The sequence below is a fragment of the Leucoraja erinacea genome, chromosome 18 (genome assembly GCF_028641065.1).
Source record: "Leucoraja erinacea ecotype New England chromosome 18, Leri_hhj_1, whole genome shotgun sequence".
Taxonomy (NCBI): domain Eukaryota; kingdom Metazoa; phylum Chordata; class Chondrichthyes; order Rajiformes; family Rajidae; genus Leucoraja; species Leucoraja erinaceus.
The window spans coordinates 1238094-1266022 of record NC_073394.1 but is presented as its reverse complement, the minus strand read 5'-3'; the positions used below and the strand labels follow the sequence as shown (position 1 = coordinate 1266022).

Genomic DNA, 27929 nt, shown 5'->3' with positions numbered 1-27929 from the left:
GTACTAATAAAAAGCAACAGAATACACAAAATACATTTTGACATAAACATCCACCACAGTGACTCCTCCACATTCCGCACTGTGATGGAAGGCGGAAAAAAGTTAAACCCTTGTTTGTCCTCCAGCGGTCGGGGGCCTCTAACCATCCGTTGACGGGACGATCGTACTCCTGTAGCTGGCGGCGAGCCTCCTCATCGGGGCGATCAAGCTCCTGCATTGGGGGGGGGCTCTCCGCTCCCCCCCCCCCCCCCCCCCCCCCCCCCCCCCCCCCCCCACCCAGTGGTGGCACTTTAATTCATATGCTTTGTGTATTCATTTTATTTACGAACTATATGGCACCTCAGATTGCTTGTTGGTATCAAGGAAGCAAATGAGAGCTTGGGTTACTTTATCTAAGTTTTTTGGATGTTAAAATAAATTCTAAAACTATTATCTTCCTTCACCTGCTTGAGAAATACTCCTTATTGCATTTTAGAAAATTATAACGATTGAGCAAACACTCATTCATATAAAACTTTTGAGAAATGAGAGGGTACATAGTTAATATTATTTTAACTTGGATTGTCCCGAGTATGGTTATCACTGATGATGGAATGCATACCATCTGCCTGCCGCCTGTGTCTGGCTGCCTTCCAATCCAGTCCGACTGATAAGTGCAGATGAAGAACGTGCAGGCACAGAGATTGAACTTTTATTTAAATGCTGTTTTAATGATCAATCTGACTAACTGTAAATATCTATTTTACATTTTAATTCTTGAGCACTAAAGTTATAAACACGTTTAGTGTTAAGATATTTAATGCATAACTTCTTTGACTTTAATAATCTGAAACAAAACTGAACCATGCAACAAACATTCAAACAATAATGGACTTTGTGTATGGTTCTATGCTTCAAAGCCAGCCGGTACTTTTTGTTTTGGAGAATTATTTTTCTTGTCCATAAGTTGGTGTTGTAAAGGAGATCACTGCCCCAGTGCCTTCACCGCCACCACTGGATTTCTCATCTGTTGGAGTGAGTGTTGGCAGGCTGCTTTATCATAAAAGGCATCAGAGGCAAGCCTGATTCTGTCTTCACACACTTCCAGGCGAGTGTCATTGGATGGTGATGAAATTTTAAAGCCATGGGGTTTTTTCTATCCAGTTCAGAGTCGCAGCTGAAATCACAATGAACTTAATCAGTCAGAGAGCCAGGATTTCCAGAGAAATCATTCATTACTTTTCCTTGTCACACAAAACCATTATGGCTTGTAAAATTAAATTAATTTTCAGAAGCTGCTACTCAAAACTATTACTTTGCATTATCCTTTCTATTGGTTACTAGAAGCTGTTGTTAACCAGAACATGGAGCAAACCAAACAGGATCTTTTTAGCAAAAATTACATTGGTTCCTTATTTAAAATGATTAATTAATGGCGATTGATCAAGATTTAATTGACCTCTTGAATGTTTTTTCATGTGTGAATTTAAAAATCATAGGTAAATGGAGATTATGAATTTAAAATCAGAATTTTCATACAAAGTAATTACATTAAATCATTTTTCAAATGTTTGACTTGTAAAGTGCAGATACAGAATTCCATCTAAAATGTAATTGAAGAATTGAATTAGCCAAAATCTTTCATGCATGTAATACTTGAGACTTGGTTATGTATTATGTCATTTATTACCAGTTTGTTTTCAATATGCATAACCAGGCTATTGTCAGATCTACAGCTTTCATAGGACTGATGATGAAAACAAACAAGTGCTTTTTGTTTCTTTGTAATCAAACATGTTCATCTTTTAATTATCCACAAACTAACAAGTTATATTAATTTGTTTAAAGCAAGTAGAGGGAAAAAAATTTCATCCAGAGGGTTATGAATGTGGAATTCTCTGCCACAGAGGGCAGTGGAGGCCAATTCACTGGATGGTTTCAAGAGAGTGTTAGATTTTGCTCTTGGGGCTAACAGAATCAAGAGATATGGGGGGAAAAAGCAGGAACGGGGTACTGATTTTAGATGATCCGCCATGATCATATTGAACGGCTGTGCTGGCTCAAAGGGCCGAATGAGATACTCCTGCACCTATTTTCTATGTTTCTAAGTAAGATTTCAAATTGAAAGAATAGCTGTGAATATTTAATGTGTGGGAGGCATGGAGATTAAAGCATCTGAAGGCAGATCAGAATGATTGATAAGGCACTGCTTTTATTAAATGCATCTGGCCACATTGTTTTATTGCCATGGATAGCCGCTATGAGTACCATAAACATCATATGCTGCACTAATACAGTTGCCTCAGGTTTCTGCTCTATGGCAAAACTAAATTCCATGTCCAGAGGACAATACCGTCTACATATTGTTGTAAAACATTTCACTGTACCTCGGTACACGTGACAATAAACTAAACTATAATAGACACAAAATTCAGCAGGACAGGCGGGAGTGAAGGAATGGGTGGCATTGTTGTAGGCACAGCAAGCTCTTCTTTCTCAACAAACAGACTAGAAATGTTAGAGGCTATGAGCTTGGTATTTGTGTCCATTCCAGGCAGATAAAAAATGGCACAGTAGATAAGTCTGCTGTTTCTATTAAAAAAAACATTATTGAAAACCACAGTGGGGATCCATAGATTTTCATAATTATCCACAATTAACAGGTTTCTTTTGTAATATTGTTGACTGAGAACTGGGGCAGTTCATTAATTTCATTAAGTCAAGTTGAATACCAGCTCATTCTAATCCCCAAATCCGCAATAGAATGCAGCCAAAAGCTGCAAGAATTTGTCTTTTTGCGCACAATTTACAACCCCCAGTCTGAGGAAAATGCTTCAATATCGACTTCATCTAGGTTTGACTGCAGGATTATTAATAAATGTAAAATTAAATTGCTCTTGAAGAAATGCTTTAGGTTCTACAAAATAACTGTATTATTGATTGTCTGCTAAGTGAATGGGAGTAAAGGACACTGTGCTTTGGGGTACCTTTGATGGCTAGAGTAGACAGCAGCTGAAACACGCCATCACTGTAGGAACCAACATTCTGATTCAGAATGAGGTGAAAGCTGTAAAAGGATCCATTATATGCTTTACAACTGAACTCTGAAAACAGATTTTTATTGGGCAGTGGCTCCTGCTTTAGTAACCTTTGGACCTTACAGCACTCCGAGGTGCTAGAAAGCACCTTAGTTTGCCTTTGAACTCTCCTCTGGGGCCGCCTGAGCAAAGCTTTGCAATTAAATCCATATATTTTTCTTGGAACACTCTCTCAGCTGGGTGTCTGTTGTAAGGGAAGTTGATACGAGTCCCAAACACTGACAGATTTAAAAATGATACCCTGGAGTGTTGAAATGTGTGGCGTTCAGTTTCAAACACTGTCCATCATGTGTCAGAAGATGATCAAATTCCTGAAACCAGAATATAACTTTTTAAACTTGTTTAAACTGTGTGCTTGTTGTTATAAATCAGCCTCAATTGCAATAAGTTAATGTTATGATGTATTATTTTGTACATCCCAAGTATGCATCTATTACAATATTGATATTAATGAGAAAAGTGCATTGTGGCAAACACACATTTGCATTCTTACATTACTTGAAGCACACATCAACTAATGCAAACTTTAGAGTAAAGTTGAACAATGTGGAGGTAGAGAAGTTTTAAAGAAAAGAGGAGGACTGATGGGGCGAGTCTCTGTCCCAGTTGGAATGATGGGATGGAAAATGCACAGGGTGGGGGTTACAAAGCGGAGAGAAATGAGAGGCTGGAAAAATAGATGGGGGCTATTTTTACATTAGCAAAATAATTTTGAACACTGGAACAGATGATGGGCATGCAGCCATAGCATGGGATTTGCTGCTTGTGATAGCATTTCAGACGAGAGGCAGCAAAAAGTGCATTGCAGTAGTCGATTTAATGTGACAATGTATGTATAAGATGTTTCACGCATTAGTGGTTAAGGCATGCAGTGCAGTAAAGTAGTTGTAACTAGAGCAACATTATACACCAAGTTCTGGGCTAAAATTATGAATGTTCTTTCAGCCTTAGTAGATGGCAGAAAACATCAAGGCCTTTGGCTTTTCACTGTGGATCCAGGAGAAATTGACATTTGCCCAACAATGATGGATTTTAAAATGTCTTTAACTAGGTTGCATCAAGGTAGTTCATGCTGCTTCCACAGGGTTCCATATAAATATAAAAGGGCCAGAAACTCCCTTAGTTGAAAAAGTGCAATTCCAACAATGAAGCTTGCTATTCTATCTGAAAAATGGTCTCTCCCCGAAACATCACCCATTCCTTCTCTCCAGAGAAGCTGCCTGTCCCGCTGAGTTACTCCTGCATTTTGTGTCTTCTTTTGCTATTCTATCATCAGTTTCCACTTGTAATGACCTTGTGCTGAACTCTTAGGCCTGTCTTAATCGTGGCAGTGGCTTTAAAAATGCAGGAATTAATGGCATCATTGACTTGGACATAAGTCTTTCTATCCTATTAAAATGTAATTACTTGACATTGCAAACCAATTCTGATTTAAATATATGATTAGCATTAAAAAATAATGTTTGTGGATATTTAATAAAACTTGCACATTAATGCCAATATTTGATTCTCATCTTTCTCTTCTGCAGTATATTTGGCAATATTACATTTTGTAAGTATAATTGTGTGTCAACGTCAGAAATATCAAATATATTTAATATTGTTAATGCTTATGGAGTGATGCCACCATTTAACCAGATCTTTAATATGTTTGTTCTCTGCAGTGGTACAGGTATTATTTTCATAGTAAACTGTGTGGGGAGTGTGAAGAAGATGCTTTGTATTGATATTCTGAAAATGTAACTGTGTAAACTTGTGGCAATTTTACAAAGCACGGAGGTTGCCAATGTCTAGGTGGGTACATTGACTGCTGGGGACAAACGGTAAATTCTAACGTTATTACTTTGCCACAGAAGGCTGTGGAGGCCAAGTCAATAGATATTTTTAAGGTGGAGATTGATTGGTTCGTGATTACTATGGGTGTCAGGGGTTGTGGGGAGAAGGCAGGAAAATGGAGTTGAAAGGGAAAGATAGATCAGCCATGATTGAATGGTGGAGTAGACTTGATGGGTGGAATGGCCTAATTCATCTCTGAAACTTATGAACTGAGCCACTGGAATTATAGAACCCTCGACAGTGGCTTCTTGCCCTCAAGTCGGTGGTTTTATTGACTTTTTATTCACATACTGTTATTTGATTAAAACTAAAGGCAAGGGCCCCTGAGCTGGCAGGTTCCACGTGTACATGGCAAGCGTTTGGTGTTGCCAAGCTGCCACCATCTCTCTCCACACATCTGGATGTGTACTGTCGGGCTACATCATTGGCAGCCAGTCTTGTGTAAACTATCACTCTTTCCAGTTCAATACCGAATACACTCAAAATGATCATCTTCGTCTCTGACAGACATGCCATCTCTAATCGCTGTCATTTTGTATACAATCATATAATTAATGATTAGTTGTGCTTTGTAACCAGGCCATAATAGTGTACGCTCAAGTACCCAGGGGTCTGTTGCTGAGGTAGGATTGTGCAGTGTGGTTCAATATTTCAGTGTGGTCCTGCATTTTTGATGGGAAGAAGATGTTCTTGAACCTGCAGGTGACAGTTCTTTGGCTGCAGGACCAGCTTCCCGATGGGAGCAGTTGAGATGAGAGCATGGCCAGGGCGATGTGTGCTCAGTGTGCTCTCAACTAAACACCTGCAGAAGCTTGATTTGGCTCCAAACCTCAAAGTTTGTTCCACCAAATGTATCCCTTGTACACAACCCAAAAGCATTTCTCGGCCCCTCCATCCCGTCCCCTGCTGCCCATGATTAGTGGCCTATTACAACTATTTTTTTTTTTTTTGCTTCTCTATCCTCTTCCCAATATTTTTTTAAAAAATTGTTTCATCCAATATCTTTAATTGATTTGCTTAGTCAGATAATAGTTAATCTATGGAACTCATCGCCACAGAGGGCTGGCGGCCAAGTCAGTGGATATTTTTAAGGCTGAGATGGTGAGACAAATTCTTGATTAGAATGGATGTCAAAGGTTATGGGACGAAGGCAGGAAAATGGGATTAGGTGGCAGAAATCAGCCATGATTGAATGGCGGAATAGACTCGATGGGCCGAATGGCCTAAGCCTATAACTTGTGAAGTTAGTTTTGTCTACTTTCTTGGTTGCCACAGGAGCTGTGCAATGTGACTGTGAAGATTCTCTGTGTCTGCAAGCAGCCCCCCTCCCCCCACCTGTGGGTCTTGTTTGCTGAAGTGTGGGGACACGTTATAGCTCGGATCACTCCACTGCTCACACAGTTAATACCAAGAACATGTTTTTTAAAATAACATTGATTTGGAGACTTTTGACGTCATTGGACTTCCATTTCACATGCATGTGAACAGTCTCTGGAAGCTTGGTAGATATAAAGCAACGTGATTTATGAACAATGTATAAATTCCTCACTTATCCCTTTGGCCCTGAAAAGTCCCAAGTGATTTACGATGGAGCCAAGAATTTTGTTGGCGGCAGGTTGTTTAAATTGATGCATTAGTAGTCCTAGTTCATAAAAAAGATTGTCTTGTAAAAGTAATCTCTCACCTGCAAAGGTCCAAAGAGCATCTCAATTAGATCAGGCTGAATTACCAGTGAGAGCTGGAGTGGGAGAACAGTATGGATTTTGTGCTGCACTTCTACACTTTGATGTTTTTCCTGCCTACTTAGTTGCAAGCAACTTGCGAAATTTAGAAATGATTTTATTTTCCCGGAGACAAAAATGCTAGAGAAACTCAGTAGGTGAGGCAACATCTATGGAGTGAAGGAAATAGGTGACATTTCGGTTCGACACCCTTCTTCAGACTGATGTCGAGACCCTTCTGCATTCTGATGTGGAGGGGGGGGGGTTCAGGTCGTATGTGAGAAGTTTTAGTTGCTGTCAACCGGTACTGCGGCACTGTATCCTCAGTTGCTTCATCAATGACACTCTCTGCATTGTAAGGTCAAGGGGTGGCAGTGTTGGCCGCTGATGTCTTGCATGGTATTTGGTCCCATTTGCAACTGAACAGATAATCAATCTAAGTCTGCGGAAATAACACTCTGACCATCGCAGCCAGGCAGTGAAAGCATCCAATGTGAACTGTACACATCACCCCAGCGGCATTACTACCCTTCAACAGTGAAATCCCCCCACTTGTGCTGAGAAGCATCATTGACAAAAACAGTATAGTCATCCATTCAGTGATCACAGGTGGCTGAATATTCCACAGTGGGCGGCTGGGTACCCTACAGCAAGCTATTTTTTGATTCTAAGGTTTTGCACCACAAGTCAGGATAATAAAATCTTGCAATTTTCCCCAGATAGTTATAGGTCCAACGAATGCCTGGGAAGTTTGAATTCATCCAGGATTAAATAGCTCCCATTTTTGATCGATGCCCAGTTTACTGTATGATGTATATGATATGCATGCAAGGTTACTTTAACAATATTCACATACCCTGACCTAGAACAATAAGGGCAGTGTGTGCACCACCACAATGTTTCTGCCCAGGTTGTGCAAAATCATGATGAGGTGCAATCATCAGATGTGTTGAAATCTTGGAGCCCTTGCTACTTGACAGCTCTGAGGGTTCTGTTACCAGATGTAATGCTACATGGTTTCATTATATATCTTGCCCACATCCATCCCCTGGGTAATTGGGCACAGGCAATAAATGCTTGCCTTTCCAATGGTGGTCTATAATCTCGCGATTAATTTAAAAGCACTTTGCACTTTTAAAGTAGACAAAAATGCTGGAGAAACTCAGCGGGTGAGGCAGCATCTATGGAGCGAAGGAGTAGGTGACATTTCAGGTTGAGACCCTTCTTCAGCAATTTATTAATATTTTCAGAGTGTAAAAGAGCATTTGTTTATGTTGCCATAATATAGTTATTTCCAGTAAGTGATGAACGTATGCAGTGGACAGACCTGGGATCAATTAACAGGTGCATCAGTGCTTTTGTTTTGGTGTGATAGGGGTGGGATTATAGGAGTTCAGCTGCATTAGAAATGTGGGATTATTCTGTATAGATGACCTCCATGGGAGACAAATAGCTTTGTTTAATTATTTACATCATGGTTCACTTTGACTACCTTTATTCCTTAATAACAAAATTACCCAATAAATGTTTAAATATGGATGTTAATATTCTGACTGAAATTAATGACAGAATAACTCTTCCAAATTGCGCCATGCATTAATGTGATTCTACATGTTCTGCCTTTAAAATTGTAAAAGACTTCTTGGGGTGGAATAAACTCTGAGTAATAAGAACAAAATATTTTCAAATTAGAAACATGTCAACATTTTTGCTGATGTCTTTGTATTGCAGGCTCGGTGGTTCTGGGAAGCTTATTTTAAATCAATGAAAGCCATTGGACTCGCTACCTTGCAAATCATCAATGACAGGATCTATCCTTACGCTGCCAGATCATATGAGGATTGGAATGACCCAACGATTGTGGTAAGTGTATGATACGCAACGTTCTGAACGAACCCTTTCCTTTGTCCACTTTGTGTACTTATCGCACCAGATGCTCTTTCAACAATAGAATGTTAACTGAATCTTCATTTTGATTTCCTTGCCTTGGTTTCTCTTCTTGTTTATCATGCTTGAGCATGTGCAGGTTAACTAGAAGCTGTTTCCCCCATTAAAGCCCAGACGGTAGTTTACCTGAACTCAGTGGTGTGAGTCACTTGTGTCATGCAAATGCACTGATCTACAGTGCCCTCCATAATGTTTGGGACAAAGACCCATCATTTATGTATTTGCCTCTGTACTCCACAATTTGAGATTTGTAATTAAAAAAATCACATGTGGTTAAAGTGTACATTGTCATATTTTATTAAAGGCCATTTTTATACATTTTGGTTTCACAATGTAGAAATTACAGCGGTTCATTCTACAGCAAGACAATGATCCCAAACATACTGCTAAAGCAACAAAGGAGTTTTTCAAAGCTAAAAAAATGGTCAATTCTTGAGTGGCCAAGTCAATCACCCGATCTGACCCCAATGGTCTAATTAAAGATGGCTGCAATACAGGCCTGGCAGAGCATCACCAGAGAAGACACCCAGTGATGTCCATGAATCGCAGACTTCAAGCAGTCATTGCATGTATAGGATATGCAACAAAATACTAAACATTACCAAAATGCCAGAGAAACTCAGTGGGTGCAGCAGCATCTATGGAGCGAAGGAAATATTCAATTCAATTCAATTCAACTTTAATGTCATCGCACAAATACAAGTATGAGTACAACAAAATGCAGTTTTGCGTCAGTCCGTAGTAGTTGTGCATAAAGAAATAAAAAAAATAGAAAGAGAGAAGATACAGAATAATAAAAAAATACAGAATAATTAAACAATGGGGACAGAGGGACCGGAGAAATCTATCGGCGGGACTCCGAGTTCAGCAGTGTGATTGTGTTGTTATAGAAGCTGTTCCTCATCCTACTGGTACGTGACCTGAGCTCCTGTACCGCCTCCCTGATGGGAGGAGGGCAAACAGTCCATGGTGGGGTGTGAGGGGTCTTTGATGATCTTCCAGCCCGTTGACACCGTTTTCGGTGGAGGGCATCCATGGCAGGGAGCGGGGCACCGTGATGTGCTGCGCGGTTTGCACCACCCGTTGTAGTGCCTTCCTGTCCGCAGCAGTGCAGCTGCTGTACAGGTGGTCAATACTCTCTAACATGTAAACCTTGAGCCTCCTCAGGAAGTAAGGCGCTGCTGTGCCTTTTTGATCAGCTTGGAGGTGTTGAGGGACCAGGACAGATCCTCCGAGATATGTACTCCGAGGAATTTATAGCTGGAGAAGCGCTCCACCTCAGTCCCGTTTATATGGATGGGGGTATGACTGCCTCCTCAATGTTTCGAGCCAAAACCCTTCTTCAGACCCAGAACATTTACTATTTTCTTCGCTCCATAGATGCTGCTGCACCCGCTGAGTTTCTCCAGCATTTTTGTCTACCTTCGATTTTCCAGCATCTGCAGTTCCTTCTTAAACACTAAACATGACCACTTTCATTGACATGACATTGCTGTGTCCCAAACATTATGGTGTCCTGAATTTTGAGGGACTATGTATAAACACTGTTGTAATTTCAACATGTTGAAACCAAAATGTATAAAAATGACCTTTACTAAAATCTGACAATGTGCACTTTAACCACATGTGATTTTTTTTTTCTATTACAAATCTCAAATTGTGGAATACAGAGGCAAATAAATAAATGATGGGCCTTTGCCCGAAACATTATGGAGGGCACTGTATCCCCTCATCCAGGGATCATTCTGGTAAACCTCCTCTGCACCCTCTTCAAAGCCTCCACATCCTTCCTGTAACGGGGCGCCCAGAACTGCACGCAATACTCCAAATGGATCCAAACCACCGAGTCATAAAAACGCTGCATCATGACTTCCTGACAATTAAACTCAGTACCACAACCAGCGTAGGTGTGCTTACCATATGCTGCCCTTCCCACTCTTATCTACTCATGCTGCCACTTTCGGGGAGATCTGAACCTGGATCGCAAGATCACTGTGCAAGTCAATGTGGACTGACGTTACACTGTACCTAATCTGTGGGAAATACCACAGCGCTTAGATTTCAATTTGTTTTTAATTCCCATTTGATGCACATTGCCTGTCACTCTCTCTATTTATTTATTCATGTATTTAATTTAGAGATATGGCATGAAAAAAGGCCCTTCGGCCCACCAAGTCCATGCTGACCATCGATCAACCACTCGCACTATTTCTATGTTTCCCCACTTCCTACACACAAGGGTGAATTTACAGAGGCCAATTAACCTACAAACAGTGCCATCTTGTCTGGATACTTGCACCGTCATGCTGTTCACTGGTTTGTCTTTGAGGATAGTTTTGTTTCATATTTCTGTCCATAACGAGCTAGACCTGTCTCCTACTCCACCTAGTGGCCCTTTCCATCTTGGAGCAGTTTTTCACTGTATAGTGTCTTTGTTCTTCCTTACACCGAGCTCCTGCACTAGCATGAATACAGAATCAAGTTCAAGGCTGTGTTGCCGTGGATCACATCTGCTTTAGAACATGGAGATACTTGGGTTGTGAGCCGGGGAAAGAACCTAATGGGTTAATGCATCTGGAGGCTGTCTTTGGCCTTTTGACCATTACAGGATGAGAAGCAACTTGGAATACTTTCTCAAAGTATTCACTGGAAACACATCTAGGGTAATTGGACTGAAGCATTGAATAAATCAAGTGTTTTTTTTATCCAAAAGCTATAATTGAAACCACATTGTGGTAGGATGTAATTTAAAAGGCATCATAGACAGAGTGATGTGCTTGTCTCCACAGCCTTGCACAGGCCTACAATGCAGCAATCCATGATCATGCCCACTCCCTTTCTGAGAAACATTTGTGCTTCTTAAAAGGCTCCCCTTGGCTTTCCAGAAGGATGGGTTGTATAGATGCCCATGCATTTACAAGCAGCCTTTATGTCACACTGTCACTGTCTGTCTGTCTGTCTGTCTGTCGAACACAGCGTGCCTCTAGTTGTAATCTGATCAGTTCAATAAAGCAGTTCTTTCTGACTGTGTTGCTTGTCATGCATGTCTGTAACATTTTAAGCAAAGGAAAAAGTATCTCAAATAGCACATGGCCAGCGCCAGGGCATCAGTTATTTGCTTTACATTTGCGGACAGCTTGAAACTGAGAAATGCCGGCTTCCGAACACTTAAAATATTGTTCACACAGCATGAGTAAAAGTGCCAATCTGTGCCTCTAACAAATACAGTCCTCTCTTTGATCTTAAAATGTCTGATTTCTGGGAAGCAAAAGTATTTTACTGTGCTCGTAATTGTACATTGAGCAGTAATCCTTTGTAAACTTCGCAGCCAGTAGATTGACTTTGCATTCAGTTTTCAACACTGCCACCCTTGTGTGAACATCGTTCCCGTTCTGTTTAGTAGTTTTGTTTCTGAAAATTGAAGTAATGACTTTGCGATTGTCCGAAGCGTGTTTGAAATATTACCCTGAGAAAACGAGTCATAATCTGCTCATCAGAAAACAGCCATGATTTTCACTTGACTTGCGTTTGTTTCCATTCTGCATTCTGCATTCTGACCAAGCCGACACGAAAGCCTGGCGACACTCTGCATGCTGGTCCCACAAGTGGATCTTCTATCGTACATTACAATCGCTCCACTTTCTTTCATCTTTATTTCAACAGCCGCACTTCTTACACAAACTGTGCTATCCTGTATCTGTACACTGTGGACGGCTTGATTGTAATTATGTCTAGTCTTTTCGCTAGCTAGCTAGCACGCAACAAAAAGCTTTTCACTGTACCTCGGTACACGTGACAATAATGAACTAAACTAAACATTTTACTTCATATTGGGGTATCTTAATTTTATGAATTGGAAGAAATCGACTAACAGTTTGTCAAAATCTATCAAAAAACAACCGTGCCCTCGACACTGAATTATGTGCATATCGGCTAATACTTTACAGCTGTTTATAGTGTAATACAGGTTGAGGGGGAGCAGACAGGTTAAGTTTATTTTATTGTCACGTGTAGCGAAGTACAGTGAAAAGCTTTTGTTGCGTGGTAACCAGTCAGCAGTTACCAAAGACAATACATGATTACGTTCGATCAATTTAGAGTTTACAGATACATGATAAGGGAATAGCGTTTGGTGCAAGGTACATTTGCACAATTAAAATACGACGAAGGATAGTCTGGGGGCCATCAAAGACGTAGATAGTAGTTCATGGGCAGTCAGAATTCTGGCATGATTGCATGATAGGTGTGTATAAATAATCCATTTGGATTGTATTTGTAATCAAACCAAGTCAATTTATATCCTATCCTGGGTCTCCTCCATTGCCAGAGTGAGCAACACCGGAAATTGGAGGAACAGCACCTCCTATTCCGCCTGGGTTGCTTGCATCCGGATGGAATGAACGTTGAATTCTCCCAGTTTTGCTAGCCCTTGCTGTCTCCTCCCCTTCCTTAACCCTCGAGCTGTCTCCTCCCATTCCCCCGCCCTCGGGCTCCTCCTCCTCCCTTTTTCCTTCCTTCTCCCCCCACCGCCCCCGCCCCAGCAGTCTGAAGAAGGGTTTTGGCCCGAAACGTCGCCTATTTCCTTCGCTCCATAGATGCTGCTGCACCCGATGAGTTTCTCCACCATTTTTGTGTACCTTCGATCTTCCAGCATCTGCAGTTCCTTCTTGAAAACTCAATTTCTATATTATTTTCTTTAATTTGTTAACTTCATTTATAAAAGGCACCGATGGAGATTGAATATATACAGTTTACATGGTTCAGATGTGACAGAAAGGAAAGTTAAAGGTGGGTGGAGTTGCTTACTAACCAGAGAGAGTGTCAGCGCTGCACTGAGTGGAGACACTGGAGGGGTCATCCACCTAGTCAATATGGGTAGAGCTCACATTGGGTTTGTACTATGGGCCTTCCACTGTCCAGCGGGATACAGAGGAACGAATATGTGGACAGATTATGGAATGATGTAAAAGCAACAAGATTGTTGACAAAGGTGACGAGAAGCCAGGATTGTAGTGGGTGACTTTTAACTTCCCTGATTTTGACTGGAACTTCCTTGGTGCAAGAGGCTTAGACGGGGCAGAATTATCCAAGAGGATTTCATGAAACAGTATACGGATAGTCCAATAGAGGAGAGACCATACTGGACGTTGTATTGGAAAGCAAGCCTGTCCAAGTGAGAAACATTTCTATGGGAAAGTAATTTGGGAACAGTAAGCACATCTCCACAGATTTTAAGATATTTATGAATAAGGATAAGCCTGAACCTTGGAGATGGCTTTGGGCCTGTACACACTGGAGTTCAGAAGGATGAGGGTTTGGTGGGGGGGTGGGGGGGGGGGAGGGGGAGTCTCATTGAAACCTACCAAATAATGAAAGGGCCTAGATGTAGTGGATGCTTCCAGTAATGGAAGTCTGGGACCAGAGGGTAGGACCCCTCAAGGATAAAGGAGGGACTTTATGCTTGGATTCAGAGGATGTAGGTGAGGTATTGCAGGTTTGAAAGGCTGTATTGTCCGCTGTTCCTATTTCTTTAGATCTATGAAATGCGTGGCATGTTAAGGCACTGAAAGTGTGGGGATGTGCAATCTCTCCCAGACACTGTTCATGACACTGTTCATACTCAATGCTCATTGAATACATATTCACTGTTTATGTTGTAGAATTACATGATTGCTTCCTATCATGATGAACAAATGTTTGTTGGAGACACATATCAAACCTTGGGAAATTAAATTAATATAAGCACATTACCGAGGAGCAAACGGATGCTATTTAAAGTGAATACATTTAATGTGGATAGTTTACCACCTTGCAGAGTTCAGGTATTTTGGAAGATCAGCAAGGAACACAGCACAACAAAGGCTGGAGCAATGGTGGAACAGGCAATCGACAGAGGAATACCCACGCTGAATTGTGGAAATTGGCAAAATTGGGTAGAGGCCAAAATGACATAAATGCAGGAGATCTGATGTGGAACCAAAAGATCGTGGCAACATATGATCATTTGAATGGCCCGAAGGGTCGAACGAATGGCTTTCTCCTGCACAGATTGTGAGTCTGTGGAATTCTTGCCAGTTTTACCGTTTTTTATTTTAGATTTAAAGTAGCGGACAGCCTGGATGATCCCATGATCGCATTGAATGGCCCGAAGGGTCAAATGGCTTTCTCCTGCACCTATTGTCATTCTTTGCAGTTTATTTATTTTTTTAAAGTAGACAGCCTAACCCTTCATTTGCGTATGGCACATCTAAATATTTTATGGACAAAAGGAACTGCAAATGTTGGGTTACTAAAAAAGAGACATAATGGTCAGAAGTAATAGGAGCAGAATTAGGCCATTTGATTCATCAAGTCTCCTTCCTAACCCCATTCTGCCTTCTCCCCATAACCCCTGACACCCTTACTAATCAAGAATCTATCTCTGCCTTAAAAGACAGATATGCTGGAGTAACTCAGATCTCTGGAGAAATCTGGAGATCTGGAGATAATTTTTTTTCCGAGGTGCTGCCTAACCTGCTGAGTTACTCCAGCACTTTGTATCTTCATCAAAATATCTTTGGATTTAGTATTAGGCTGCAAACCAATACGTGCTGCACACTTAAAGAAGCATCAAAGGTTGTTTGCAATTCAGTTTTGCAACTGAAAGTTATATGCAGATGAGTAATTGCCAGAAAAAAATATGAATACTTTGATGGGCCTTTTCAGACGCTGAGTTAGCGACTCTCTGAATTACATTCACATTCACATTGGACATGCGTACACATCTTTGCAATGACTGAGACTTATTTGTGTTTAGAATACAATTATTTACAGCTGGTGCACGTTGATCTAGTGGCACAAACAATTTTGTATCTTATAAATATTCATATCTTTTGTTCTCGCGGCTCTGTGACTTTTAAAAACATTACTTGTTGAAATGTCCAATTGCCAAAATGACTCTTATTTAAAATGTACGCATACGGTAATGTTTAATTTGTTCTTTCTTATATTTAAATAAAAACCACGACAGCAGCTAGTGGCTGTTCTCCTGCCGGCTAAATGTCACATCAAGAGTATTCTAGTTATTTTGAATAAGAGCCAAAAATATTGGCTTCATTTTCAGGCATTCACTTGACTTTGAGCTTTAAATGTCTGGGGCAAGCATTTAATAAAAAATAAAATCGAGGGTGTAAATTCAATTGTATTGCATTCATGTGAAGCAGGAAAATTGAATTTTGTATGAATTCAACATGTAATAATATATTTATCTATTGCTTTAACATGGAACTGGCCTTCATAGCCGGGTCAAGAACCCTGCGCTTACAACAACTGGGACTTGAAAATGGTGCTAAATCTGGCATCTCTAGATAGAAGGAATGGATGACGTTTCGGGTCGAGACCTTTATTCAGTCTGAAGAGAATACTCAACCTGAAACGTCACTTATTCGTCCCATCCAGAGATGTTGCCTGTCTGGTGAATTACTCCAGCATTTTATGTTTATCTTCAGTGTAAACCAGTTTCTGCAGTTCCTTCCTACACATCTCTGTACACTGTCTCAGTGTACTACTGCTATACACTGTACTGTGTCTGAGTGTTTATGTATAGTGATACTTGTACTAAACTGTATACAGAAATGAATTTCACTGTACCTTGGTACATGCAACAATAAAGTACCTGTACCACTGAATAAAATGTCGTTATTTCTGTCCCACTAAGGTTGAGAGGTTACTGATTAATTCAGTTTTGACCTTCCTTTGGCTTTGCATTGTCTGTTTTCTCTGCATCTGCTTTATCAAGCTCTTTAAGATTTGTAAATAGAACATGGAACAGTATAGCATTGGAATAGACCCTGTGGCCCACAATATCCATGCCGAACATGACCAACCCTTATCTGCCTTCACATAATCCATATCCCACCATTCCCTCCATCTCATGTGCCCATCTAAGTAGCTTCAATCTCTGTCTTTCTTCTCATCTCAGGATATTACCTCTCATTCTTCTGAATTTGAGAGTGCATTAGCCAGTCAGTGTTCACTCACGTGACAAACCTATCATCTGAGGAATAGATCACATTTGAAATGTTCAAACCTTGTTCCTTTTATTTGCCATAAGTGAGCTGGTCGTCTGGAATGAGTCAAATTGAAAGGGGTCTCTTGACATTTTCATGCATGATCTGATACTTGATTGTGGATTTTCTTCTCCTTGGAAAACACTGCATAAAAGATTTGCCCACTAAATGAGCCACATTAGATTAAATTGTGGTTACTTTTGGAAAGGGTCTTTGAGTGATACCATTATAGTTACGGCAATCAATTCTTGATTTGTATTGACCAGCGCTGTTACTCATGAGACTTCTATCTTTCATTTTATTCAGAAAATGGTGAACGTGAACAATCCTCTCTTCCTCCCACTCATTCCACCTCGGTCGCAAGGCTTCACCGCTGTCGTTCTCACCTTTGACCGTGTTGAGAGTTTATTCCGAGTGATCACTGAGATTTCCAAAGTGCCCAGTCTTTCCAAGCTGCTGGTTGTGTGGAACAATCAGAATAAGAGCCCTCCTGAAGGTAAGATGCCCATCCAATGTCCAGACGTGCCTCAATAATGGACAGGCGATCAAAGCACGGGGTCAGATGATGCAGTATTTAGATTCACAATCTTCCTCAGTGGCCATCATCTTCTGTTACCCTCGTTGCCTTGCCACCTCCTTATGCTTTAAGGGAAAGGGAGCACAACTTTAGAATGATTAACAAAATATAAAGGGCAAGATGAACAAAGGAATGATTTTTTTAATTCAGAGATTGATTGTGGTAATGATGTTGAATTTGTTGCCTGTAAAGTCAGTGGAAATGATCAATGGGGATATGAGGGAAAGTATTTGCATGACCTTGGGTTGGGGGGGGATCTACAAGAATGGGACTGATGGGTTGAACAACAGTTCCCTGTGCCATGATGATTCAACACTAGGCAGCTAAATAGTCTATCTACAGACTTGGCCTCCACCGCCTTATGTGGCAAATAATTCCTCAGATTCACCACCCTCTAACTAAAGACATTTCTCCTCATCTCCTTCCTCAAATAACGTCCTTTAATTCTGAGTCTATGACCTCTAGTCTTAGACTAGAGGTCATAGACTGACAGAAATGGTCAGAAAACCCTCAGTGTCTCAGTTCATTTTATGGCTGTTTCATTGGTCCTTCAACCCAAATATACTTTAATATGCCTCCCGCAGAATTTCTGAACTTAGTAATATTACCAGCATTTTCTGTTTTTATTTTGGATTTCCAGTAGAACGCTATTTGACCGTGTTTGACTTAACTGCTCTCTAAATTTGGGAACAGGAGAATAAATGGCAGCATTGGTAGAATCGACACATCCCACGAATAAATATGCAGATAAATGAGAACAGAAAAAGAGTTTGAAGCTTAACAAAATATCACATATCTTTGCGGTTCAGCCTCTGACAAGGGAAGATGATGGAATTGGTGGCTGGGAAAGCCGTTGGTAATGGGGACCGAGGGCTTCGGTTATCAGTCACTCCACATATTTTCTTATTTCCACTGTCCTTTGGAAAATGGAAATGATCTAAGCATCCATCCACAGAACAGAATGTTTTGTTTCTTGCACACAGGATGGACAGTCAACGTGTAAATGTTGCTTTCTGCCACTGTGGTTCATGTCCAGTTATTTGATTTATGTTTTTTACGAGTTTAGAAAGTTCACGAGAATAATTATGTCAACTCTGCTGTCACCCTAATGCAACATAAAATGCAGTCAGCTTCTTTTCAAATACTGATGTCTTTCAGGAAGAAGCAAGTTGTGAGCTGACTCTTGTGCAGATAAGGAAATCAGTTCCACCTGGAATTAAGGACTGCAGTTAGCTCTAATGATTTTTTTTTGTTTCACTTTAAACCTCCATTACTGCTGGTAATGCACAATTTCTGTGGTAAGGATTTGTAATTTATGGCCAGTGTGGCTCCAGAAGTTATTGGTGATTTAGTCATGAAACAGACTGAAGAATATACGTCCCAATAATTAGTGGTATTCTGATGAGCAGTGTCGTTTGTATTATAGTCCACCATATTCAAAGGGCTGCTGTGTTTTTAAGGAAGACAACTGCAGCTTTCTGAAATGTGCTAGTTTATAAACTTTCCAAATTAATTTCTGCATCGCTGAATTGAACTTGGAACACAACACTAATGATTTGCCTTTTCATATTGTGTAGGAAGGAACTGCAGATGCTGGTTTAAATCGACACAAAATGCTGGAGTAACTCAGCGGGACACACGGCATCTCTGGTCTGAAGAAGGGTCTCGACCCGAAACGTCACCCATTCCTTCTCTCCAGAGATGCTGCCTGTCCCGCTGGGATAGTCCAGCATTTTGTGTCTACCTGCCTTTTCAAGTTTATACAGTAGCCCATATAAATACAGTATGAAACTATTGCAGTTCTGCTATTTCCAGCCCCTTCTCCCACAAAGCAAAACAAACTGGGCACTGTAAAATTAAACCACAACTTTGACAAAAGTAATGAGAAATGCATGGCCCAAGCCTAACCTTATGGCTACAGTGAGTCATTGTTTAGCTGCAAAATTGGGAAACAAAGAGAAAAAGATGAGCTTGCACGCAAACAATGAACTGTTTCTCTTCTCATATTCTGTTGGACCTTTTTATCCATTTCAGAATTTTCCCCCAAAACAAACACTATGTTTCCAAACATTGATGTTAGCCTTGCCTCAGTATAGTGACATATGGACAAGAAAGACATTTTGTATGAGGGAGTGTTTTAAAAAGCAGAAAAGGTACATCATTAAATGATTCTAGGGAAGTGCGTGTCCTTATCAGCAGGAACTTCCCACCCATCGTCTGGCATTTCATCTGTGACAGTAGAGTTCTGCTTACTCTCACCTCCCTGCATCCCAGCCCTTGAACTTGTCTTGCTAAAGTTCTCTACAAATAAATATACTGACTGCAAAGCTGCAAGACGTCTATCTCTAAAGCCAGATTTTAGAATTTGTTCTAAAGTAGGTTGTGGATATTCTTCCTCCATATTTCTGCAGGGCCTAAGAATTACAAAATTAACCGCTTTTGGAACATAGAAGAGTACAGCACAAGAACAGGCCCTTCGGCCCACGATATCTGTACTGAACATGATCCCAGGACCATCCCTTATCTGCCTGCACATAATCCATATCCTCCATTCCTGCATCCTCATGTGCCTATCTCATGTGCCACTGTGGTATCTGCCTCCATCACCTCAGACAGGGAGTTACAGGCACACACCATCCTCTTTGTGTAAAAAAAAAAAAAAAACAAGCCCCACTAGGAAGTTTATCCCAAAGGCAGCGACATTGTTAGTTTCTTACAAAAGGACATGCAAATTCACCGCATGTTTGTTGGTCTGGCTGGAAGAGGCACAGAAAGGTGGTTTAAGGTGCAGAAAAGCCAAGGGAAGCTGTCAGTTTGGACAGTGGCTCCCTACCAAAGATCGAGTGACTCCCCCCCCCCCCCCCCCCCCCCCCCCCACATTATTTCTCTCTGAATACTTTCCCCACACTTGAAATTAATTTGCTTACCCAACCTCTCAGAAATTCTAGTTGTTGTTGTTGATGTAGCCGATTGTTCTGTGGTTGGGTTTAATATCTTTTGCTGCTTAGTGGGAACTTGTCCTCATCTCACTGCTGCATGGATATACCTGGCTCTTCCATATTAGGGAAGTAAATTTTAAATTAATATTCTGAATTTATTCTTTTGATCGTCCAGTATAGGTGCTGACCTGCTGGATTAGAAGAATCTTAATATCCAGCTCCACGATCTTTGGCATCCCAGTCTTCTGCCAATTTGTTGACCTACTCCCTAGTTTCTGGATTGTATCCTTCAGCTTTTGATGGCATGTCTCAGTCCTCTCCTCCTCATCTCAAACCAGACTTCAAAAGCTGCTAACTCAATGTCATAGGGGTCTGCTTTCAGCAGACGTCATTTTGTCAAAAACATCATTTTAAGGAGGCATCAATTAAAAAAATAATCACTCATTTGCAATCTGCTGAAAATCTCAACGAGCAGAATGCTGGATCACGTCACATGAACTGCAGGTTTTTGCACAGATTCATGGATTTAATCTAAATAACTTTTTCCTGGTGCATTCATGAAATTAATTAAAATGTATTGCTTTCATCACATTATATATTTTCAATTGTAAAAACAGTTCGAAGAGAGACACAAAATGCTGGAGTAACTCAGCGGGACAGGCAGCATCTCTGGAGAGAAGGAATGGGTGACATTTCGGGTCGAGACCCTTCTTCAGACTGATGTCCGGGGAGTGGGCGGAACAGAGATAGCATGTAGTCAGAGACACTAAGACTGGTGCGAGAACTGGGAAGGGGGAGGAAATGGAGAGAGGGAAAGCAAGCGCTATTTGAAGTTAGAGAAGTCAATGTTCATACCGCAGGGGTGTAAGCTGCCCAAGCGAAATATGAGGTGCTGCTCCTCCAATTTGAGCTGGGCCTCCCTCTGACAATGGAGGAGACCCGGGACAGAAAGGTCAGATTGAGAATGGGAGGGGGAATTTGAAGTGCTGGGCCACCGGAAGATCAGGTAGGTCAAGGGGGAATGAGCGGAGGTGTTCAGCGAAACGATCGCCGAGCCTGTGCTTGGTCTCGTCGATGTACAGAAGTTGACATTTGGAACAGCAGATACAGTAGATTGGAGGAGGTGCAAGTGAATCTCTGCCTCACCTGGAAAGACTGTTTGGGTCCTTGGGTGGAGTCGAGGTGGAGGTAAAGGGACAGGTGTTGCATCTCCTGCGGTTGCAGGGGAAAGTACCTGGGAAGCAGATGGTTTGGGTGGTTTGGGATGAGTTAACCAGGGAGTTGCGGAGGGAACGGTCTCTGTGGAAAGCAGAAAGGGGTGGAGATGGGAAGATGTGGCCAGTAGTGGGATCCGTTGGAGGTGCGTAAGTGTTGGAGGATTATATGCTGTACACGACGGCTGATGGGGTGGAAGGTGAGGACAAGGGGGACTCTGACCTTGTTGCGAATGGGGGGAGAGGGAGCAGGAGTGGAGCTGCAGGATATTGAGGAGACCCAAGTGAGAGCCTCATCTATGATGGAAGAGGGGAACCTCCGTGTCCTAAAGAGTGAGGACATCCGATGATTTATTATGGCAAACCTCATCCTGGGCGCAGACGCGGCGTAAACGGAGGAATTGTGAGTCGGGGACAGACTAAAAACAGTTCCCCTGATTTGGTATAAATAACGCAGTGATAGATTTACTGCTGTTATTAAAATACATCTCCTCATCACAACACCTAGCTGCACTTAAATTTGGGGTTTATTTTAAATATTGTCATGCCTCTGCTCTCAATACAGTAACTCTTCAAAGGCACAAATATACCCTAAAATAACAAACAAATGAACAAATATACCCTCCACCCGAGGAAGGGTCCCGACCTGATATGCCACACAAATGTTTTTCTCCAGAGATGCTGCCTGTCCTGCTGAATTACTCCAGCACTTTGTGTCTGTCTTTGGTATAAACCAGCATCTGCAGTTCCTTTCTACACAGGTACAGAACCACTGTTTGAATGAGAGATGTTTTGAGCAGCTGGCAAATATAAAGTTCATATCAAACAATAGTCTGTAATTTTGCCATTATATGACAGTCGTAATTTGCCATCAGTAAGCTGTCGAACTAAGAAGAAGAGCTTTGGAATATTACTGATTTGTTTCTTGCAGAGTCGGTGTGGCCCAGGATTGGAGTACCCCTCAAAGTTGTAAGGACCAAAGAAAACAAACTGAGTAATAGATTCTTCCCTTACGATGAAATTGAAACTGAAGCTGTTCTGGCGATTGACGATGATATCATCATGTTGACATCAGATGAGTTGCAGTTTGGCTACGAGGTGAGTCTTATCATTCCATCTACAAGTTTGCTTCAGATGTAAAACAAAATATCTTATGCCATCTCTTGGCATAATTTGCATGGAAATATGATTCCCAAATGTAAATGACAAATGTAATGGCTACTGTATGCGCCAATGTAGAGTAATCTGGTAATGTATAGGTGTTATATGGTTTTACTTCTTTCATTTACCAAAGCTTCTATTTCTACGTTGCTATTTACAAAGAATTATATTCATGTGTCTCACATGTGATGTTTGTACATAGCCGGACATGTGTCTCACATGTGATGTTTGTACATAGCCGGACATGTTAGCTACTTGGTTAATTCGTGAATTCATTGTGACCTTTCTGCCAGATCTGCACAGTGAAGAAATATAATGCCAAGTATACTATTATTATAATTATCCTCAAGCAAAACACACATGGGTTCAGGTTTTTTTATAGTCATGTGTACTGAGGTACAATGAAAAGCTTTGTTTTGCATGGTCATAAGGAATAGGAGTAGAATTAGGCCATTCGGCCCATCGAGTCCACCCCGACATTCAATCATGGCTGATCGATTTCTCCCTCTTAACCCCATTCTCCTGCCTTCTCCCCATAATCTCCGATACCCATACTAATCAAGAATCCATCTATGTCAGGCTAAAAATTATCCACTGACTTGGCCTCCACAGCTTTCTATGGCAAGGAATTCCACAGATTCACCACCCTCTGACTAAAGATCCACACTGAACAGATAATACTGTATGTAAATATAAAGCTCAGACTGAAGTGCGATAATAGAGTAAAGGGAAAAAGATACAGGGTGCAGAATATAGTTCACAGCATTGTAGCGCTTTCCAGCCTGAAACATCGCTTATCCATATGCTCCAGAGAAGCTGCCTGACCTACTGATTTACTCCAGCACTGTTGTTTTGTAACCCAGCATCTGCCGTTCCTTGTCTCCACTATTATCTAACACTCCAACAATCAGTGCAACACAAAATGCAACAGACAATTTAGCTTGTTCTGAAATTACCTTCAATTTTGAAATGAAAACCACTCGTTTAACAAGTAGTGCCAAGTTTCTGTATTTAAAATTATGCAATTTAAAATGGATATCTGCTTCTTTTCATTAGGAAATTCTGTTTTAAATCTTGGCAATATGTATTGCCTTCATGTTAGATTGAATTAATTTTCTTCCCTCTTTTGAAAAGTAACAGAGCTATTGTAAATGGGCATTCCTTCCTAATCGCTCCTTCAGACTTGAAACTTTGCTTTATCTCAACTCAGCCTTTCAGTAAATCACTAAAACATCTATATACGTATAAAACTCTGATCTGATCTTTTGTTTGTTTGTGAATTACATCTTCTCGAAAACCCAACATGCTAATGGTGAAATTTTTACCTATTCCAGTAGAGATTTACCTCATGATGTCGACAATTGCCTCATCTGAAAATTTATTATCCAAGGTTATCCAAAAATGCTGGAGAAACTCAGCGGGTGAGGCAGCATCTATGGAGCGAAGGAATAGGTGACGTTTCGGTTCTCGATATGAAGAAGGGTCTCGACCCGAAACGTCACCTATTCCTTCGCTCCATAGATGCTGCCTCACCCGCTGAGTTTCTCCAGCATTTTTGTCTATCTTTGATTTTTTTCAGCATTTGCAGTTCTTTCTTGAACTTTCATCTCTTTGTCCTCTTTCCTTCCAGCATTCTGCTCATTCATTCCCCCAATTGATCCTTGTTTTGATCCTTAGAATATGTATGAAACTGAGGATTTTCTTAAAAATACAATTCACTTATTTCTTACAGAGCAAATTACTTTAAGTACATAAAGAATTGAATTGTTTAACTTTGTATATCAACTAAAAATGTAACACATTCTATTCCATACTGGAAACTCTGGGCCATAACCACATGTTATGCTTTGTGCAATTAAGTTGATTTGTAGTGAGCCTGTAGGATAATTGCTCATTAGGTTAGTGAGATCATTATTCATTTAGAATGAGGAAGTCTGCAACTATTTCAGATACTGGACTGTGTCTATCTAAAGCGGAATTAATTTCTAGTGATTGTCGGAGCTTCAGATTACACGGAATCAAGTCAAGTGCAATTTTCAATTCAGTTCCAACTTTACCATTTCTTTTCCATGCTCCGCGCTATTTTATACTGCGATGCTCAATTCTCTCTAACCACCTTCTTCCGCTCTGTTATCAGGCTTCTGAACGGTCCTTCCATAAACTAGACTACTGTCCGAGTCGCCTCTATCTGTCCGTGGTCCATATCCCTCCATTCCCCGCATATCCATGTGCCTGTCTAAAAAGCCTCTTAAAGCATCCACAACCAGCATCGCTAAGCTTTCACCATCTCATCTACTGGCAAGTCATAGCTACAGTGTATACCATTGATAAAGTGCACGCAACACTTTACCAAGATGTTGTTACCAGCTTTCCAAAACTTTGTTACACACTATGTAGATGGACAAAAGCAGCAAGTGTGTGTGTGTGTGTTGCATGCCATTCCCTTGTCCCACTACTACTAAATGGCCCCTGAATTTATCCGTTGCTCCCATCCCTAACAACAGCCCTCCAGTATGGTGGCCACAACATTGCCATTGCATTCCATGCTGCTTACATCAGGCAATGCATCATATGAATGCCAGTCAATTTCTTCCACCAAAGTCCCCGGATCCCTGCCAGCAACCCCATTTGCACCCACTCCTAGCTGGGTCGCATAATTCTGGCTAATTTTGGCTGGGCTGCACGACGTTGCAGCGGTAGAGTTGCTGCCTCACAGCACCAGAGACCCAGGTTCGATCACGATCGCGGGTGCTGTCTACGGAGATTGTCCGTTGTCCCCATGACCTGCGCGGGTTTTCTCCGAGATCTTCGGTTTCCTCCCACACTCCAAAGGCGTATACTTGTTTGTAGGTTAATTGGCTTGGTATAAGTGTAAACTGTTCCTAGTGTGTGTTGGATAGTGTTAATGTGCGGGGAGCACTGGTCGGCGTGGACTCGGTGGGCTGAAGGTCCTGTTTCAGTACTGTATCTCAAAGCTAATCTAAACATGCAGTATGATTCCAATGCCGTCTCGCTATGTTTGAAAGGAATGATGAAATTGATGCGCTTGGCCTGGTATGGAGGTACCTGGAACTAAAGTGAAGTGAGCAAGCAGATGTTTCTGCTTAAAACAATTTATGAGTGAGTGGAGGAAAGGTTATGCACATACATGTGAGCAGCATGTGGTGTATCTGGACTTTCAAAACGCCTTTGACAAGGACCCACACAAGAGATTTGTGTGTAAAATCAGAGGACATGGTATTGGGGGTAGGGTAATGACATGGATAGAGAACTGGTTGGCAGACAAGAAGCAAAGAGTAGGAATTAACGGGTCCTTTTCAGAATGGCAGGCAGTGACTAGTAGGGTGCCGCAAGGCTCGGTGCTGGGACCCCATAGTACAGTTACTACTCATCAGTGGTCATTGTTAAGTTATAACATTTGCTTTGGACTCGTGAGTTTATGGTGTGGTACTGAGACACACAGCAGAACAATCCTCGGCTTCTTGAGAAGTTTTACTGTTGTAGGAGAAAACGTAAGGACTTTTATCTTGGATTCATGTCTCAGAGATACATCTTGGGACATCATTAACACTGACAAAATAAACAATTGGTTATGTTGTGAATCTTGAGGCACAATGCTTTCTAAAACAAACTACAACTGGTGAGCAAAATAATCTAGTTTTACTGGAAGTCTTGAGGGAGCAATCTGGTGTCCGGTACCCTGCTGGTGTCCGGTACCCTGCTGGTGTCCGGTACCCTGCTGGTGTCCGGTACCCTGCTGGTGTCCGGTACCCTGCTGGTGTCCTGGTGTCCGGTACCCTGCTGGTGTCCTGTACCCTGCTGGTGTCCTGTACCCTGCTGGTGTCCTGTACCCTGCTGGTGTCCTGTACCCTGCTGGTGTCCTGTACCCTGCTGGTGTACCCTGCTGGTGTCCGGTACCCTGCTGGTGTCCTGTACCCTGCTGGTGTCCTGTACCCTGCTGGTGTCCTGTACCCTGCTGGTGTCCTGTACCCTGCTGGTGTCCTGTGTACCCTGCTGGTGTCCTGTACCCTGCTGGTGTCATGTACCCTGCTGGTGTCATGTACCCTGCTGGTGTCCTGTACCCTGCTGGTGTCCTGTACCCTGCTGGTGTCCTGTACCCTGCTGGTGTCCTGTACCCTGCTGGTGTCCTGTACCCTGCTGGTGTCCTGTACCCTGCTGGTGTCCTGTACCCTGCTGGTGTCATGTACCCTGCTGGTGTCCAGTACCCTGCTGGTGTCCTGTACCCTGCTGGTGTCCTGTACCCTGCTGGTGTCCTGTACCCTGCTGGTGTCCGGTACCCTGCTGGTGTCCGGTACCCTGCTGGTGTCCGGTACCCTGCTGGTGTCCTGTACCCTGCTGGTGTCCTGTACCCTGCTCGTGCCCTGTACCCTGCTGGTGCCCTGTACCCTGCTGGTGTCCTGTCCCCTGCTGGTGTGCCCGGTACCCTGCTGGTGTCCTGTACCCTGCTGGTGCCCGGTACCCTGCTGGTGTCCAGTACCCTGCTGGTGTCCTGTAACCTGCTGGTGTGCTGTACCCTGCTGGTGTCCGGTACCCTGCTGGTGTCCTGTACCCTGCTGGTGTCATGTACCCTGCTGGTGCCCTGTACCCTGCTGGTGCCCTGTACCCTGCTGGTGCCCTGTACCCTGCTGGTGTCCTGTACCCTGCTGGTGTCCTGTACCCTGCTGGTGTCCTGTACCCTGCTGGTGTCCTGTACCCTGCTGGTGTCCTGTACCCTGCTGGTGTCCTGTACCCTGCTGGTGTCCTGTACCCTGCTGGTGTCCTGTACCCTGCTGGTGTCCTGTACCCTGCTGGTGTCCTGTACCCTGCTGGTGCTGGCGTCCTGTACCCTGCTGGTGTCCTGTACCCTGCTGGTGTCCGGTACCCTGCTGGTGTCCTGTACCCTGCTGGTGTCCTGTACCCTGCTGGTGTCCTGTACCCTGCTGGTGTCCTGTACCCTGCTGGTGTCCTGTACCCTGCTGGTGTCCTGTACCCTGCTGGTGTCCTGTACCCTGCTGGTGTCCTGTACCCTGCTGGTGTCCTGTACCCTGCTGGTGTCCTGTACCCTGCTGGTGTCCTGTACCCTGCTGGTGTGTACCCTGCTGGTGTCATGTACCCTGCTGGTGTGTCCGGTACCCTGCTGGTGCCCGGTACCCTGCTGGTGCCCTGTACCCTGCTGGTGCCATGTACCCTGCTGGTGTCCTGTACCCTGCTGGTGTCCTGTACCCTGCTGGTGTCATGTACCCTGCTGGTGTCCGGTACCCGGCTGGGGGCCTGTACCCGTCTGGGGCCCAGTACCCTGCTGGTGCCCTGTACACAGCTGGTGTCCTGTCCCCTGCTGGTGTCCTGTACCCTGCTGGTGTCCTGTACCCTGCTGGTGTCCTGTACCCTGCTGGTGTCCTGTACCCTGCT

The 27929-nt window shown here is 42.5% G+C and overlaps 1 protein-coding gene across 3 annotated transcripts in view; it reads left to right on the top strand.

Annotated features, from left to right (window-relative positions):
* The window catches only part of ext2 (exostosin glycosyltransferase 2), a 169169-nt gene that overhangs the window by 120718 nt on the left and 20522 nt on the right, over window positions 1-27929 (top strand). For all 3 annotated transcript variants that reach the window (XM_055649128.1, XM_055649129.1, XM_055649130.1), the window contains exons 8-10: window positions 8366-8497; window positions 16936-17125; window positions 22291-22457. In XM_055649128.1, coding sequence (XP_055505103.1) covers window positions 8366-8497; window positions 16936-17125; window positions 22291-22457 — 489 coding nt within the window. The remainder of the gene's footprint in view (window positions 1-8365; window positions 8498-16935; window positions 17126-22290; window positions 22458-27929) is intronic.